This window comes from Triturus cristatus, chromosome 7 (assembly GCF_964204655.1).
Source record: "Triturus cristatus chromosome 7, aTriCri1.1, whole genome shotgun sequence".
NCBI lineage: Eukaryota > Metazoa > Chordata > Amphibia > Caudata > Salamandridae > Triturus > Triturus cristatus.
This window is the reverse complement of record NC_140590.1, coordinates 912327702-912343180: the sequence shown is the minus strand read 5'-3', so window position 1 is coordinate 912343180 and position 15479 is coordinate 912327702. Positions and strand designations below refer to the sequence as shown.

The window sequence follows — 15479 nt, the reverse complement described above, 5'->3', positions numbered from 1 at the left end:
AGCCCCCACCTGACAAAGGGGAGATGCGCTGAGCACAACAAAGTGCTCCAAAGCTCCCCCAAACCAGTTGCATCTGGTTTTTCCCCCAGCCCTGTGCTGTGTCACAAAGGAAAGAAGTAGTATAGATGAAGGGGCTGTGACCCCATGAAAATGTTCTGTTGTGCTTGTGTTCTTGAGGGGACACTCTGCCAGGAGGAACCGCCGCGGGACCCAGCTGCTGTTTCCTGTGGGTCCCTGCGTGCTGGCCTGCCTGGCTGCGCCTTGCTGGGGTCTCCCCAGCACCAAAGATCCTCTGATTCTGCCATCCTGGAGACTTTGTGCTACAGCGCTTGGGAGCGCTTTATTTTTGCAGTTGGAGGAGAGCTTTACTTATTTTTTGGCAGAGCGCTGGACTGATGCCCTGGTGAGCGCTCTATTTCTGCCCAAGAGGAGCAGCGCTTCTGTTTTTTAACTGCAGCACGAAGCTGCGATCATTTTGAAAGGGGAATCCACGGGTGTGGAGATTCCCCCGCAATTCCACGTGTTTACGGCGCAGGAGCCCACCCCGCATTGCCTGCCGCATTTGGAAGAATACGGGTGCCACCCCGCTTTGTGCTCATTTTTATGGCGGGTGCCCACCCCGCTTCTTGTGTTACTTAAGGGCGGGTGCCCACCCCGCATCACCACCGCCAGCCCCGTGGCTTCATAGGATTCGCTGTGCCCCGAAGAAATCACCGCCGCGCTGCCCGTGGTAACCCGGAAGTGGAGCAGGAGCAGCATGCCGGTGGGTGTGACCTCGCGCCCTCATCGAATGGAAGCTGCAGCGGGGCTCTCTTGTAGAAGAGAGAGCCCCGTGCGTGTTGCTGTTTTTGTCGGCAAAAAAGCAGGAAGCGGACGGGAGCCTACCCCGTGCTCCTGTAACCACAGCAGTAAGGAAGCAGACGGGAGCCTAACCCGTGCTTCTGCGAACTGAAGGAGACCGGGAGATTGAGGACGGCGGCGGCTTCCCGAGCAGGGCTCCCGTGTGTGGAGGGAGCCCTGCAGGTTCCCAAGGAGAGAGAGGACCCAACCGGAGAAGCAGCCAAGGCAGCCCGGTGAGTGGGGTTAGAAAGGGAGCCTGCACTTGGTCACTAAGCCCCGTGGGGCCCGCACACACATGGTTGGGGCCTGCTTCGGGGCACATTGTCAGTGCTCGCAGCTGCCCTGCTCGTCAGAGGGCAACAGCAACACGGGGGCAAAGTTTTGGGTTTCCTTTTGAGTCCCAGAGCGGGACTCCAACGTACCTTGCACCGTGGTGCCCTCACTCTCTTGGGCCATTCCTTTTTAGAAGTCCCGGAGGGGGACTTGGGGGCCATTTCAGTTTAAAAGTCCCAGTGTGGACGCCTAAAGCCCTAAAGCCTGTTTGTTTGCCTAATTTCCCCAGCTGCCCTGCGAGGGTGCAGGCAGCTGCAACACTTGGGGTCATTCCAGTTTCAGAGTCCCAGAGAGGGGCTCAGGGGGCACGCTGGTGCCCGTGCTAATTTCTTTTCACAGCTGCCCAGAAAGTAGTGGGCAGCTGCCACGTTTAGGTCTGATCTTTTGCTTTGCTGCTTTTTCAGCCCGCCCTGACATTCTGGACGTTTGGCATTTGAGCCCCTGGAAGAGGCCAGTTGGCCTAGGGCCAGTTTTAGGGTGTGTGCCCCCAATTGGGGTACACTGTGTCTATGCCAATGATTACCTAAGGAGATTCATGTGGTTTATGCCTGAAAAGATTACTGCGTAATATTATTTGTGCATTCTATGGTTTCTATTGCAGGATCTCATGCTAAGTCCCTAACTTAACCAGTAGTTACTGGTTGTGTGCTGCATTTACTATTTGTGCTACATTCCCAATTGGTGATTTGTGATGGTTTTGACTGTGGCCCCATTGGCCCTGTCGTGTGTAAATAGTCCCCTGTGAATATTGCCTAGTACCAGTTGGCACAGTGTATATTATGAGATTATGTTTCTAATGTATTTATGACAATACAAAGGCTATTTTTATATATAACCTTGTGTGGAGTTCCCTTTGTGGTGTACCTGGGGTTTTGTTGCTGTGCGCGTGCGCAAACGCTTTACACATTGCCTCCGGGATAAGCCTGACTGCTCGTGCCAAGCTACCAAGGGGGTGAGCAGGGGTTATCTTTGGCGTGTAACTTCCTTGCCCTGACTAGAGTGGTGGTTTCTGCCTGGCTTTGGTGCGAGCCTTAGCCAACCAGAAATCTCATTTCTAACAGTATTGTTGTCAAACCACAGATGTTCAAGCATTGTGTTGATTGAGGGATAGTGTGCAAATCTATAGTTGCACAATATGCATTGCATTTATTAGAGCATTATTGTGTTATAGAGTGATGTATGTACATATGCTGAAGACGTGACTTACCGTTAATTCTGCTGGTACCTTGTATTACATTTCTTTATTCCTGTTACCCCTGACGTAGGGAATACTTCCCGAAATGCATTAGGTACAGTTGATTATTAATGTAATTTAAATTGCCACATGTAGTGGAATCTCATTTCTAGCAGCTTTTACTGCGCATCTTGAACAATGGCATCAAGTTGTGAATAAAATGTGTCAGTGAAAAGCGACGTCTCATGCGGTTTAAAATTGATTAAATTATGGATTAAATGTGAAGTAATAAACTAAAATTCACATACGAAAAGTGTGCAGTACTACAGGCTGTTTTAGGTGTAACTCTGCAGTTGTATACAAACCTCTATTAGCCACATAAGGTACTACAATATTACTTACGTTACTACTAGAATATTTGTTGACAAACAAATTATCAAATAAACATTAAAATTTGCCAGCATTCACAACAAAATAATTAGCACAAAAAAAAAATACCAACATTAAAAATATATATTTTTAATTTTCCTGCCAGTCCAGGCCCCCATGTACTGCTGCTGTAAATTATCCAACAGTGTCCACCCTGACCTCGCTCGTGTTGCTGCCCTGTTCTGTGTAGGAAGAGGGGCCGGGGGCAAGGGTGTCACGTCATGGTGAGAGCAGAGCCACAAAGCACAGCTCTCAAGACAGTGGAGCCACAACTCCAAGAGCTCCGTTTTGTTAACACTACAAGGCAGGGGCAAATACTGATTTGTTCACGCCCCGTTCAAAAAGGAAACATAATTAGTTTCTGAATGTATCTCAATAGTCCTATTGGAGTTCCTCACAGATTGCTTATTGATTCAGCGTTCACACAATCTCAGATGGAACTATGGGCAGTCTCAGTTCATTAAACTCCTTATGGGGGCAAACAATAATTCTGGACCAGTTCCCACATAACAATGTTGTGTCTACTGCATGGTTTGCATGTGTGCTTAAATTTCACATAGCCTAATTGGCACCCACACTGAAACTGCCAGGCTGTTGTATCTCTGTGGAATATGCGCTGGTACTTCGCGCCGTGATAGGGGCTGTCAGCTCTACGTTTTTTGAAGGGTCTCGGGGATGGGTCATGGGTGGAGTTCCCACCATATGTTAGCAGTCAGCACTCCGGGCAGAGGCGTGAGCCCAACATCCTTCATCATCCGGAACACTCGCACCCAAGCCGACGATGCTAGCGACTCCCTCTTTATTGCAAGAAATATGTGGCTTCAAAGCTCTGCCAGGCTTCGTAAGCTCTGTGTTACCCCATCTCTGTGCGGAGTCTGTGTACGCCAAAGGGATCGCTGCTAGTATCACATCCAAGGCCTGCACTTTGTAGCCATGCTTGCTACGAGTGTAAAATGGGCACTATGCGTTTCGGTCAGTGCTTTGTGTACCCACCATAAGCACCCATCAGGCTACCACCATTCTCACTATCCCTAGCACAAAACATACTTCAAAGCACTCTGAACTTCACTACTTCCTTTAATTCCTTTAATTCCTCTTAAGGGTAGTGTCCCCTTTCAAAGACCTGCGCACTTCTTTCTGCAGCTTATCTGTTCCCTTTGAACACCTGCGATGGTGGTTGGAGTCTCAATTAAAAAGATCAAGCAGAACAGTGACAGAGTCCAAAGGTGACACCATCTGCTCTAAACTCGGTAATCTTTGTGCTCCTACTCTCTGTAGCTTCCCTTTTAACTTCTCCCTCCGTCCGCATAGCCCAGGATAGTTCGCATTTTTTATTCTATAATTCATGTTGGTTCAGTTTGCCCACTCCTATATGCTCCCACTTTCTGTTTAATAGTTGTAACTATACCCAGTATGCACTCTGATATCATATTTCCTCTTCTTTCTAAGGCAATACTTGCTGCATGCAATACAATCGTGGATAAGCACGTTAAGTATTGTAAACTGCAATGCCTTTTATTTATGTTTTCACAACATGCAAGTGGTGTTCATGCACCGCTTGCAGGTTTTCAGAACACATAATTAGAAGGCATTGCCATTTATAATGCCAATAGCTCAAACTCTCACAAATGCGAGACCTATTGCATTGCAAATGCTTGTTCTAGGAGACACTGAGTTGGCAGAAGACATTTGTATGGTAGGTCTCCATAAATATTTCACATATATTCCCAGACTTTGCCCTCGGTTTTATTTCTGGAAAAAATTGCAAAACAGTTGCTGCTAGATGATTCTGTTCCAATAATATAGTGTGGTGATTATAATTATGTGGCTCACACGGAGTTGAACAGATTGCATTTGTCCTTTTCCAGGATGGCTAGTGTAAAACTTGCAGCATAGATGGCCTACCATGGATGGTGAATTGAGGTTTGCATGATCTTTGGAAAATAGCACACCTGCTGATAAAATAATTATTTTTTGTACTGCCCAGTGTATGCCCTCCGTAGCAGATCGGATGAAGTTTTGGCCCTGCATCACAGGTTGCATTCACCTCTGCTTGCTAAATGCTTATGCAGGATAATATAGGACCGGTGACCGCTTCTAATTAAAGTTGGTTGGAACAGACTGTCTACATCCATAACGGCGTCAGCATGAAGCTACTTTGCAAGGCCCCGCTTTCGGATGCACGCTAGGATAAAGCATAATTGACGGACTTTGAGGACTCCGTGGGTAATGTAGGGATTGAATGGGAGGCCTTTAAGGAAACAGAAGGGCATGTATTAATGGTCAACATTGCTTGGACAATTGTACTTAGAGAAGTGAACCAGCTGGGAACTGGAAAGCAAATCACTGAGTTCCGGTTTGCAAATGAATCTCAGCTCAAGCATCTCTGTTGACATTTAAGAAGAAAAACTGTAGAGCACTGACAGGCTTAAATGTTTAGATTTATTTGAATTTACGGGCAGGCAGCTCTCAAAAGGCCCAGATTGGGTCACGTACTAGTACAGCACATAAACTCAGAAACGATCTGACCGGCCGCGACAGCACTTTGAGGGAGCAATATTGAGCGTACTATACAAGACGGCACTGCCTAGTGTACACACAGAACAGATTCTGCCATTTCTGGTGGAAATGTGCCTTTCTAGGTATACACCAGAGCAGAGGATTCACATGGATGCACAGCTCACCTCAACTAAAGTTAAAAATTGGCAAGCTATAAATAAAAATCTTATCCTCCGACAGTCCCCCGGCAGAATCTTTTGCAACATATGAAAAACCTGCTTACTTCTCAACTGAAAGTGATCTAAAACTATCCTTGGAATTGGGTAAGCTTTTCCAAAGGTAGTGGTGGTGGAGATGACACCAAACCTAGATCACGGTCAGCAAGAAAACACTTCATGCAGCACACTTTGAGACTCTCAAGTGGGAATATCTAGTCCTGGTTACGGAGCATACAAAATATGTATAAAAGTCTAGATCGAACTTCTCATTACAGAAAGAACTTCCGGTTTCAAGTGTTCAAATGGAGGAGGATATTTCCTACCAATGGGCCAAAGGTGTAGGTAAATACTCCATCCTCTCCACACAATTATTTGTTCTGGCAAAACAGGCTCTAGTCTGTTCTAATAGGCTGGAGAGCTGTGAAACTATTACGGGACGTTTAACATAACATTGATATCCTTATGTACATTAGAAACTTGAAAGCTTATTTGTCTGCAACAACAATGAACATTTTATGTATTTTTTAAGACTAAGGGTGACATTGGAGAAATTCCTTATTTGCCCTCTGATGCATCAAAGTAACTAGGCATTATTATTTGTACAATGTGACCAATAAATGTTGACACCTATCGCGTTTAAATACTTGGGGGTATGGATATATACTATTGGGCATATGTGCTCGATGGCAATTTAAGCAGAGAGCTTGTGGTGTTCACAAGTTCAATATCTTTTTTAGTGTAATCTTCCACTGTCACTCATAGGCCGAGAATAACTCTCAAAAAAGGTTATGCAACTACACCGGTTGCACCATTTTGTTACAGGAGCAGTTATTAAGCCACAGAGCATTTTCTGGGAGCTCCAACCACTGATTGTTGAATTGATATGCGGCGCAAGTAGATGCTGAATGGCAATAGAAAAAGGTCAGTTTCCAATGTAGGGAGGGAGGAGTCAGACTGCCCAAATTTTGAATTACATTATCAGGCAGCTAAATGGATATCAGCAGGAAAAACTGAAGCAGCAAGGACCATGATTCCGGACACAGGATATATGGACTTTGATGATGTCAAAGAACATTTGGTGAGATCTAAGGGAGGACTCTCTCTTTCACCAGTGGTATTGACGTGCAAAACTGTTGGGAAACAGTAGCTGAAAATAACTACAACACATGCTGAAAAAGATCGACAGCTTCCAATCTGATGTCACCCCAAGCCTCACAATTGATGGGTGGAGGAAATAAGGACTAGGACAAAGAAAGCTGCTAACAACTAAAGTGTGAGTGACACTTCTTTACTAGTGATCAGCTACTGAGATGGGAGGTAGACACTGGATCATAATTTTTAGATTAAAACTGGTCTACAGCGAAGGGTCCTACAGAAAGTGGTATCTTGAAATGCTAAATTTTAATGTAATAACTGCCATCGGACACACTTAACTCCATACAGGATCAGTAAGATGTTTGAGAGGGCTGGCTGCCCAGGATGTGAATATGCAGAATCTAGTTTTTACCACATGGTTTAGAAATGCTCAGTACTTACACCTTACTAGGGGGTATCAGCAACAATTGTAACGCTAACAGGTAGCTTGCTAAGGCCGAGGCATAGGAAGGCAATATATATGAATGAAAGTTTGCCGACCTAGCATTGTTGATGGTAAAGTACGGTATAGCCTTGACCTAGAAATTGCCTGTGGCACTCAGCATCGCTGTCTGGAAAATAGATATGCGCAGATGGGCAAAGATTGGGTGCTCTGTGTTCAGTAACACAGGGGGGTAGCTGCAGCCACTGGTGATGGCAGCGACATACCATTACATTTTAGCTTGAACCTTGAGAAGTGCACTGACCATACTTCACTATGAGTGACCTGGATTGAGATGTAATGCTTGTGAAGTAAATGTAAAAATGTAAATGTCAAGGTACTTATAGAGCGCACTGTCACCAGACGGCCACCTTGCGGTGTCGCCTTTTGCGGTTTCCTGGCTCTGATACTCATACCGCTGTGGAACCCCTCCTGGCTTTCCCTGTGAAGTGTCCACTCCTGGGCACCCCCAGGGTGAAGCCAGGCATCCTTAGCGCTGTTGGGGCCGGTGTGGAGGCTAAGCAAGCTATTGCCCAGAGTTGCAGCGTGGGGCCCATGATTAGAATAGGCACCGAGGCGAGAATAGACAGGTCCAAGGAAATTGAGCCCGAGCCCCGCTGAGGCGGGAATCGAACCCTGGTCCCTGGCCAGAACTCTGCTTCAGGGTCTGCCGCTCTAACCATTGAGCCACACTCCTCCAGTAATAGTGTATGGGTTGATAAGAAATATTAACTGATAGGCAAATTTGGGTTTTACACTGTAGATGTAAAATACCGGCATATCAATATTTGGAGAAGTCCCCGAATCTGATCCCCTCCCTGAGATTAAATAGAAGAAGAATTACAATATTTTAACTGCTATAAACATTGAAAGATGAGCTCAATGGATCGTTTAATGATTAGCGGTTGTGAGCTGTTTGGGAAGAACTTATTATTTCTGTGCATTATGTGACAGATCCTTGTGTATTAATTACAGCGTTATAGTGCACAGACTTATTTGAAGCTAAAATAACACAAAATGTTTTTTTTTTTTAATATGGATGAAAGTAGCTAGTTAATTTGACTTTGTGTTTAGGGTAGAAAAAACATTGAAATTCCCAAGTGATGAAATACTACACAAACTGCTGTGCATGAGCTGCTCATGACATCTCTGATGATATCTCAAAAGACATCATCATTTCAGCGTTATTACGAAGTGTTGTGCGTGGGTGCAAAAGAGAGCACAAGTGATGGAGGAACACAATCTGCCTTCAGGGAATTCAACAATACCCAATGAAGTTTGCAGAATACAGGGAAATGGAATTTGCAGAGCCTTTGACAACGGCACAGATCGATGCGTCCTTTCAATGTAATATGTTGGCCCTGGAATAAAGCATCATCCTTGGCACATTTTTGGCATTTAATGCGTCCTAATGGCACTCCATGCCATACTTTAGAAATCTTAAGCATAATGGTGACCATGACTGAAGGATGCCCTATTGGCATAAGGGCCCTTGTATGCATTATGGAGGCTTCGTCATAAGGAATTTTTTTTTTCTGAATTTTACCGGAATTCAATACATTATACTGTATCGTGGCCCTTTTAGGTATATTTTCAACATCTTCATCACAATGTATGCCATGTAAGGCATAATGGTGGCCATGTCTAGCATTTGCAGTACATCCACGGCTTCTGACAAGTATCCTGCCCTAAGGGGGAATATACAGCATTTTAGTAGCTACCACTAGCAGATGATGCGCGTCCTTGCATGTAGTTGCGAAAAATGACAATGATAGAGCTTCTATCAACATAGACCATATTAACTTTCGGAGAAAATGACAACCTGGTATCCGGGAACTAAATTTGTGCATTTACTGACAAAATACTACTATTTAGGTAATTATACAAAAATGCGCACACTTTTAGTTTGGGGAATTGCATTTATTTACCCACAATGAAAATCTGGCATGTGGGAAAGACAGTGGTGCCGATTAGGATCCTGGAAAAAATTTCCCCAACCCAATTGAATCTGGACTTTTTTCCGTACAAATGGTAAAAGCGCCGTACAAACTGCCAAGTACGATTCGTATGGGAAAAAGTCCATACGAATCGCATTGGGAAAATTCCCCCACACGTCCTCGGGTCGGGGAAAAGTCTCCGACACGTCCCCGGACATTTTTACGTACAAATGGGAAAACTTAAGTCCCAATGCGCAATTACGATCCGTCCCATCCGTCCGATTGTACAACTGCATGGAAAAAAGACCGTCCGGAGCGAACTCCCATAGCATCCATGGAGATGTCCAAACAAGTGCACAGTACGCGTCGTACCCCCCCCCCTACCCCCCGTTTGTACAGAGCGTACCCACCAGCCCCCCGTATGTACGGGGCGTACCCCCGTACCCCCCAGTCCCCCGTATGTACGGGGCGTACCCCTGTACCCCCCAGCCCCCCGTATGTACGGAGCGTACCCCTGTACCCCCCAGCCCCCTGTATGTACGGGGCGTACCCACCAGCCCCCCGTATGTACGGGGCGTACCCCCGTACCCCCCAGCCCCCTGTATGTACGGAGCATACCCCCCAGCCCCCCGTATGTACGGGGCGTACCCCCGTACCACCCAGCCCCCCGTATGTACGGAGCGTACCCCTCTACCCCCCAGCCCCCCGTATGTACGGAGCGTACCCCCGTACCCCCCAGCCCCCGTATGTACGGAGCGTACCCCTGTACCCCCCAGCCCCCGTATGTACGGAGCGTACCCCCTGGGGGTCTGCACTGTACATACGGGGGGGCTGGGGGGGTACGCTCCGTACATACGGGGGGCTGGGGGTACAGGGATATGCCCCGTACATACGGGGGGCTGGGGGGTACGGGGGTACACCCCGTACATACGGGGGGCTGGTGGGTACGCTCCGTACATACGGGGGGCTGAGGGGGGTACGGCGCGTACTGGGCCCCCTAATCAGCTCGCATCGCCGCGTACTTAGCTTTTCAGGCACTTTTTGGGTGCCGTAAAAATATTCCCATCCGGACTGCAGTCGGTGCGAATCGTAATTGCTGGTACGTAAAAACATGCCTAACTCCGTCCGGACGTCACGTCCGCGGTGTCCCGGATCACATTTGTATGTATTTTTCTGTCGGTTGGTCTTTTTTCCGATTCGTACGGAAATGGTGTTTCCGTACGAATCGTAATTGCATGTTTGTAAAGTTTTACAACCCGGTACGAGTCGGACGGAGAAAACGCTCCGACCCACGGTTTGTACCGGGTTTTTCCAGGATCGTAATCGGCCCCAGTGTCTTTTTTCAGGAACTGTTGATGTCTGTTGATTGCATCTTTATAATATAGTAAATAACTGAGTGAGAGTTCATTCCAAGTTGGGTGCACGTAATGCTGGTACCATTTCCTTGATTTTTTTTATTGTACTATATTATTTGTTTATAACATACTACCTCTATGCGAGACACAGAAGAGCTTATCAATACTTACAGCATGCTACACACAATGTGAGCCTATTAATACCATAATGTTTCTATTTCAAATATGAATTGAACTTTCTACACCCTTACCCTACAATAAACATAGTCTCGGGCATAATTCAGGACGTAATCTAACTGAAAGGGCAAAATGAAAAACTAAAACTAGGGTGGTTGCACTGAAGAAATGTGCTATATGCATCTGTATTTGTCAAATGACATAACCAGATTATTTGGACTGGTTCTAAGCCCTAATTCTTTTGACCCAATTTAAAATCAATTGGAAAAAAATCACATTACACCAACTTTTTGCTTTTTTCACTTTTCCTTGTAGGCTTAATCTCCCTGCAGTCCAGAGTAGTCAAATGCCTTTAGTAGTCGAGTGCCACTTCAGAATTGCATATGATATTTTAAGCTAATTAATTTAAAACTGTTCTGTAAAATTCACAATTCAGTCACTTTTGACCCCTTAAACTGCTGGTAAAACTCAGCTTACTAAGGAACATTTGGGATTTGAGTGTATACTCAAATGTTTCAGGAAGAACTGTGACGTTTTAGATTATTTCTTTGCAAATTGTGGTGTAAAATGCATCAGTAGCTCTGTTTTCCGAATTATTTTCCCAGACGAAATCCTCCAACCTTTCTAGGCAGGATTTGGCATGCTTAGTTTGATATGACACGAAGGGTGGGCACGGGATTTATTTGTATGAATACTCCTTTCAGCAGAGGCTTGTTATCTATTTCTCAGAATACTCAAGGCGGAAAAGTGTAATAGTTTACAGTAAAGTGGAACCACCCAGCAGTTGCATCAGACCTGGACTTTGGCCACATTGTAAAAGAAATTATGGACTAGTCTGGCTGTTAATTCCTCTTTACAAGTCCGGTCATATATCTCCTAAACATTGCATCATTTCAAAGTGTAACTTTCGAGGTTATTGCATCAGGCATCAATAGCAAAGAAACCAACAGCATAAAGCAATGAAAAAGCATTGAGGGCGGAAAGAAATGACGGATTGTTAATGTTAGATACGGAGCAGAAAGTCGTTTCTATTTTTCCCACCAAACATTTATTTTTTGTGTGTGTATTTATTATCTGAGAATGCATGCACACAATCACAGTAACTCCGAAGAGAAAACTGTTTTAGCTAGTTTTCTGCATTTGTCCTAAAAACGCAGGGTTTTGTTCACAACTTTTTTAAAAAAAAGTGTGTAATCAAAATAACTTAAAACATGCCCAAAACATGGAAAAAGTACCAAAGGTGCATAGTTTTCTCCTATAAAATCATTGTTCAGGTATTGAGTAGTATGTATTCAGGTATGCATGCTTCAAACTGATCCAAGGGGAAATAAAGAGTGCTGCATAGGATTACCCCACGAACTGAAAAAGCGCTTCGACGCCTCGTCAGGGGTAGTAAGCGCTATATAAATGCAATTACAATACAATACAAGCAAGTGCGTTTTATCAGGTGGAAATCAAAGGTCTCGGGGCTTCTAAGACTCAATGGCAAATAACGATAGTGAACATGTTTTCTGCGTTTGCCTTGAGGGAATGGAGGTATAAAGCATCTTAATCATGAAGGACCGTGTGAAAATGTAAAAAGAAATGCCTCCACAGCGGTGCACCATCATCTACAGCAAATGCAATGTGCAGCAAACTTCCCCCATCGTACCCAAATCAGCTGTGCAACACAGTAACCTTTAGGCACAGAGAATGGCCTAAAATGAGGCCCCATGCCGAGCCATCCGCCCCACCCAAACCAGCTCCCAATGCCGCTTATATGATGGTGGACAGACTGCATTCAGATTTGTCAAATGGCTGCAAAATTGTTACCAAGTAAGACAACTTGTACCTTTTAACTTTGCTAAGAGTAGGGCGCTGCATTCATAGGGTGCTCTGCTCAATCACAGACTGCGCGAAGCTGGCATGGGTGAAACACAGACTGGTCTTGAAGCCGGGCCCCATGCCAGCTTCGTGCAGTCTGTGATTGAGAACAGCACCCTGTGAATACAGGCCCTGACTTTTTGCAAAGTTAAAAGGTATAAATGGCCTTATTTGGTAACAATTTTGCAGCCATTTGACCAATCTGAATGGAGACTGTCAACCATTGTATAAGCCGCGGTCTAGTATGTATTTCGCATAGATTCATGAAACATTGCCAGAACTATTAGTCAAAAGACATCTGGCTGTCACAGTTTACTTTGCCCATCTTTGATATTTTTGCACAAAGCTTAAGATGGACGAAATGCGATTACAGTTGCATATGTCACCAAATTTCATGCAAATCTTCAAAACACAGCCGGCATTACTAACAGCCGAAACCCCTTTTGCCCTGCTTTTAACAGATGTGTAGGAAATGTTCAATAGTAGATAGGGACTTAGTGCTGTCTGCCAATTTTCAGGGAGAGATATCTTTTTTTGAACGCCGTACCCCATCTGGCAAAACGTTTTCCAGTGGAGAAATCCCTTTCAAAATAGCCCACAAATTTCGTGGGCATTACCAATAATTTCTGACCTTGAAAATGTATTTCCTCCTTTTCTAAAATAATAAGAACATCTCTGGCCACCTTTAGGGTGGGAAACTACCAGCAAATGTTTTGTTCACACCCACAAACTTGCATGTTTGCAGGAGCTCAGCTTCTTACGAGAAAGTAAACCATTAACTAGTGCAAATGTATATACTGTGAACAAAGTTGAATTTGCACTCATAAATGTGGTTATTTGCACAACTATATTTCACATATGTGGTCAGGTTGTTTGGTGAATCAGTGCCTGTATCATTCAAAAGGACCCGTTCAGAGCTGAAGATAAAGAGCAGGCTGAGCAAACTTAAATGTGAAAAACATAACTTTCTTCCCTTCTCAAAATATATAAAACAAGTAATAAACGAGGACAGCTAAATCTTGGTCATTCTTGATCTGCTCAGATCAGACAACAACCGCCACAAAATGAAAAATAGCATCATGCTGCCGTCGCATAATCTGAAAAAGGCATTTATGGTAAGGAAAAGGCTTTCTATTGCAAGCTAGAAGAGAATAACTGCAACAAATATTTTATACTACCGCATACCCCACCAACCAAAAGACCAATGGGAAGTAAAAAGTAAAGACTTTATGCTCTTTGATAGTGTATTTGTAATCCTCTTTCCATCTACCACAGGACTAAGCTGTTGGCAACAAATGCAACAAAAACAGACAAAAGACTAATGATTACTTCATCAATAGCTTAAGCGTACATAGAAACCTCTTATTCTAATCTTTGAAAAGATAATATACAAATAAGAGCAAGCTACAACAGGAATACCTCAGTGTAAACTATGAAAATTATGGACAGGGGCAATATAACTGGAAAATTCATATTTTCTTTTCGATAATTTAACAGCAAGAAAGCAACATATGTTTAAAACAGAAAATCCCCAACTATACATGCAGTGTTTACGTAGAACAACTGACCTTGCGGAGTATATTTAGACGGTATTTCAGTTTTGCGTTTTCTTCCTGCAGGTCTTCCAGGTTCAGAGAAACTCCTAGATGGCCACCGTTTTTCAGATTCTCTACTTCAGCAGCCAGAGACTTGATCTCTATTTCCTGGCACGGACAAAGGGTGAAGAAGTTTAATAATTTACAGTAAAGAGGTTGCAAACAAGCATTGCATCAGAAACCTGGACATGGGTGTCAATGTAGAAAGAGTTTAAGGACTAGCCAGGAGAGTCACAGCTGACAAATTTGACCACAGGTCTCTAGAACGTCATATTATTGCTAACTGTGGCTTACAGTTTCTTGTGTCAGACATGCATTTAAAAACAAAAATAGAAACAAAACCAAAGACTTAAAGGAATGGCACCACAAACAAAGGCAGATTAATCTAAAAGCCCTCTCCGTATGTCTTAACCATTTAGGGCCTGACTGGTGGGTAGCTAACCATCCATCAGTATGCAAGAGGGAATTACATTTAATTTTCAAAATGTATTGGTCACCACAGGCCCATCAGTGATCTCTGTACCTTCAAAGAAACTGAAGGTACCAAAGTTTCAGTGGACAGCTATCCACTACATTTATGTCTCCAAAGAGGGAGTTTGCTTTAGAAAAACATGTAGCTAATGACTTCTGCACATAGATAGTTTTTTCCCTAGGTGTGGGGAACATTATATTTTTCTTTTTTTCTTTTATATTGCGAGAATTCGACCCGAAGGTATCAGTGCTTTACATGAGTGCCAGTTGCGTTACAGAGGGACACATTAATTTTTGTTAGGCACAAGGAGATTAAGTGATTTGCCCAGAATCACAGGATGTTGAGCGTTCCTGTCGACTGTTTTAGCCGTTAGGCCACATCCTCTCTACAACATTACCTGGTTTTCTCTGGCAGTGATGAACAGAAAAGAATGCGTCATCCCTAAATAAGGTCAGATAACTTTCTATCAATGGAGCCAAGGGGGGCACTGACGACGGAAACTGGTTTGCCCAACAGACTCTAAACTGGGAGGATGGACCAAGAGTTTGGCAGACAAGGTACAGCGTCACATTTGTGACCAAGCGCCCTGTCCACCAAACCCTAATTCAGGGCTCTTAGTTTTGTACATGTCTATTTCACTTGGCAGAATGCAAGCACATATTTGCCTGACACCCCAAAACTAACTTTTAATTTTTGCCCAGTAATATTTTCTCTGCTTGCCCTAAAACTCACAATTTTGTGCAAAGTGGAATTCTAAGGTGCAATGAAGAATCTAAGTCTTTCTCCAATACCGATTTAGGTAGGAGACTCCCCCCCCCCCCCCCCCTTTTAAAGTCAAAAATGGCTTTACTGCAGCTGCCCCCTCCCCCAACCCCCAAGTCGCCATTGCTTTAATGTACGTTAATGGGGGGAAAAAATCTCTTCCTGACATTTAAATGTTGGCATGTATGGTGGACTCAACCAGAAAACCCCACAAACCACAAACACACCTCAACAAACGAAAATGCAAAA

General features: G+C 44.3%; 1 protein-coding gene across 2 annotated transcripts in view; it reads right to left on the bottom strand.

The window, feature by feature from the left end:
- Positions 1-15479, bottom strand: part of RARS1 (arginyl-tRNA synthetase 1) — a 219223-nt gene that overhangs the window by 169009 nt on the left and 34735 nt on the right. For both annotated transcript variants that reach the window (XM_085617844.1, XM_085617845.1), the window contains exon 2: positions 13970-14104. In XM_085617844.1, coding sequence (XP_085473970.1) covers positions 13970-14104 — 135 coding nt within the window. The remainder of the gene's footprint in view (positions 1-13969; positions 14105-15479) is intronic.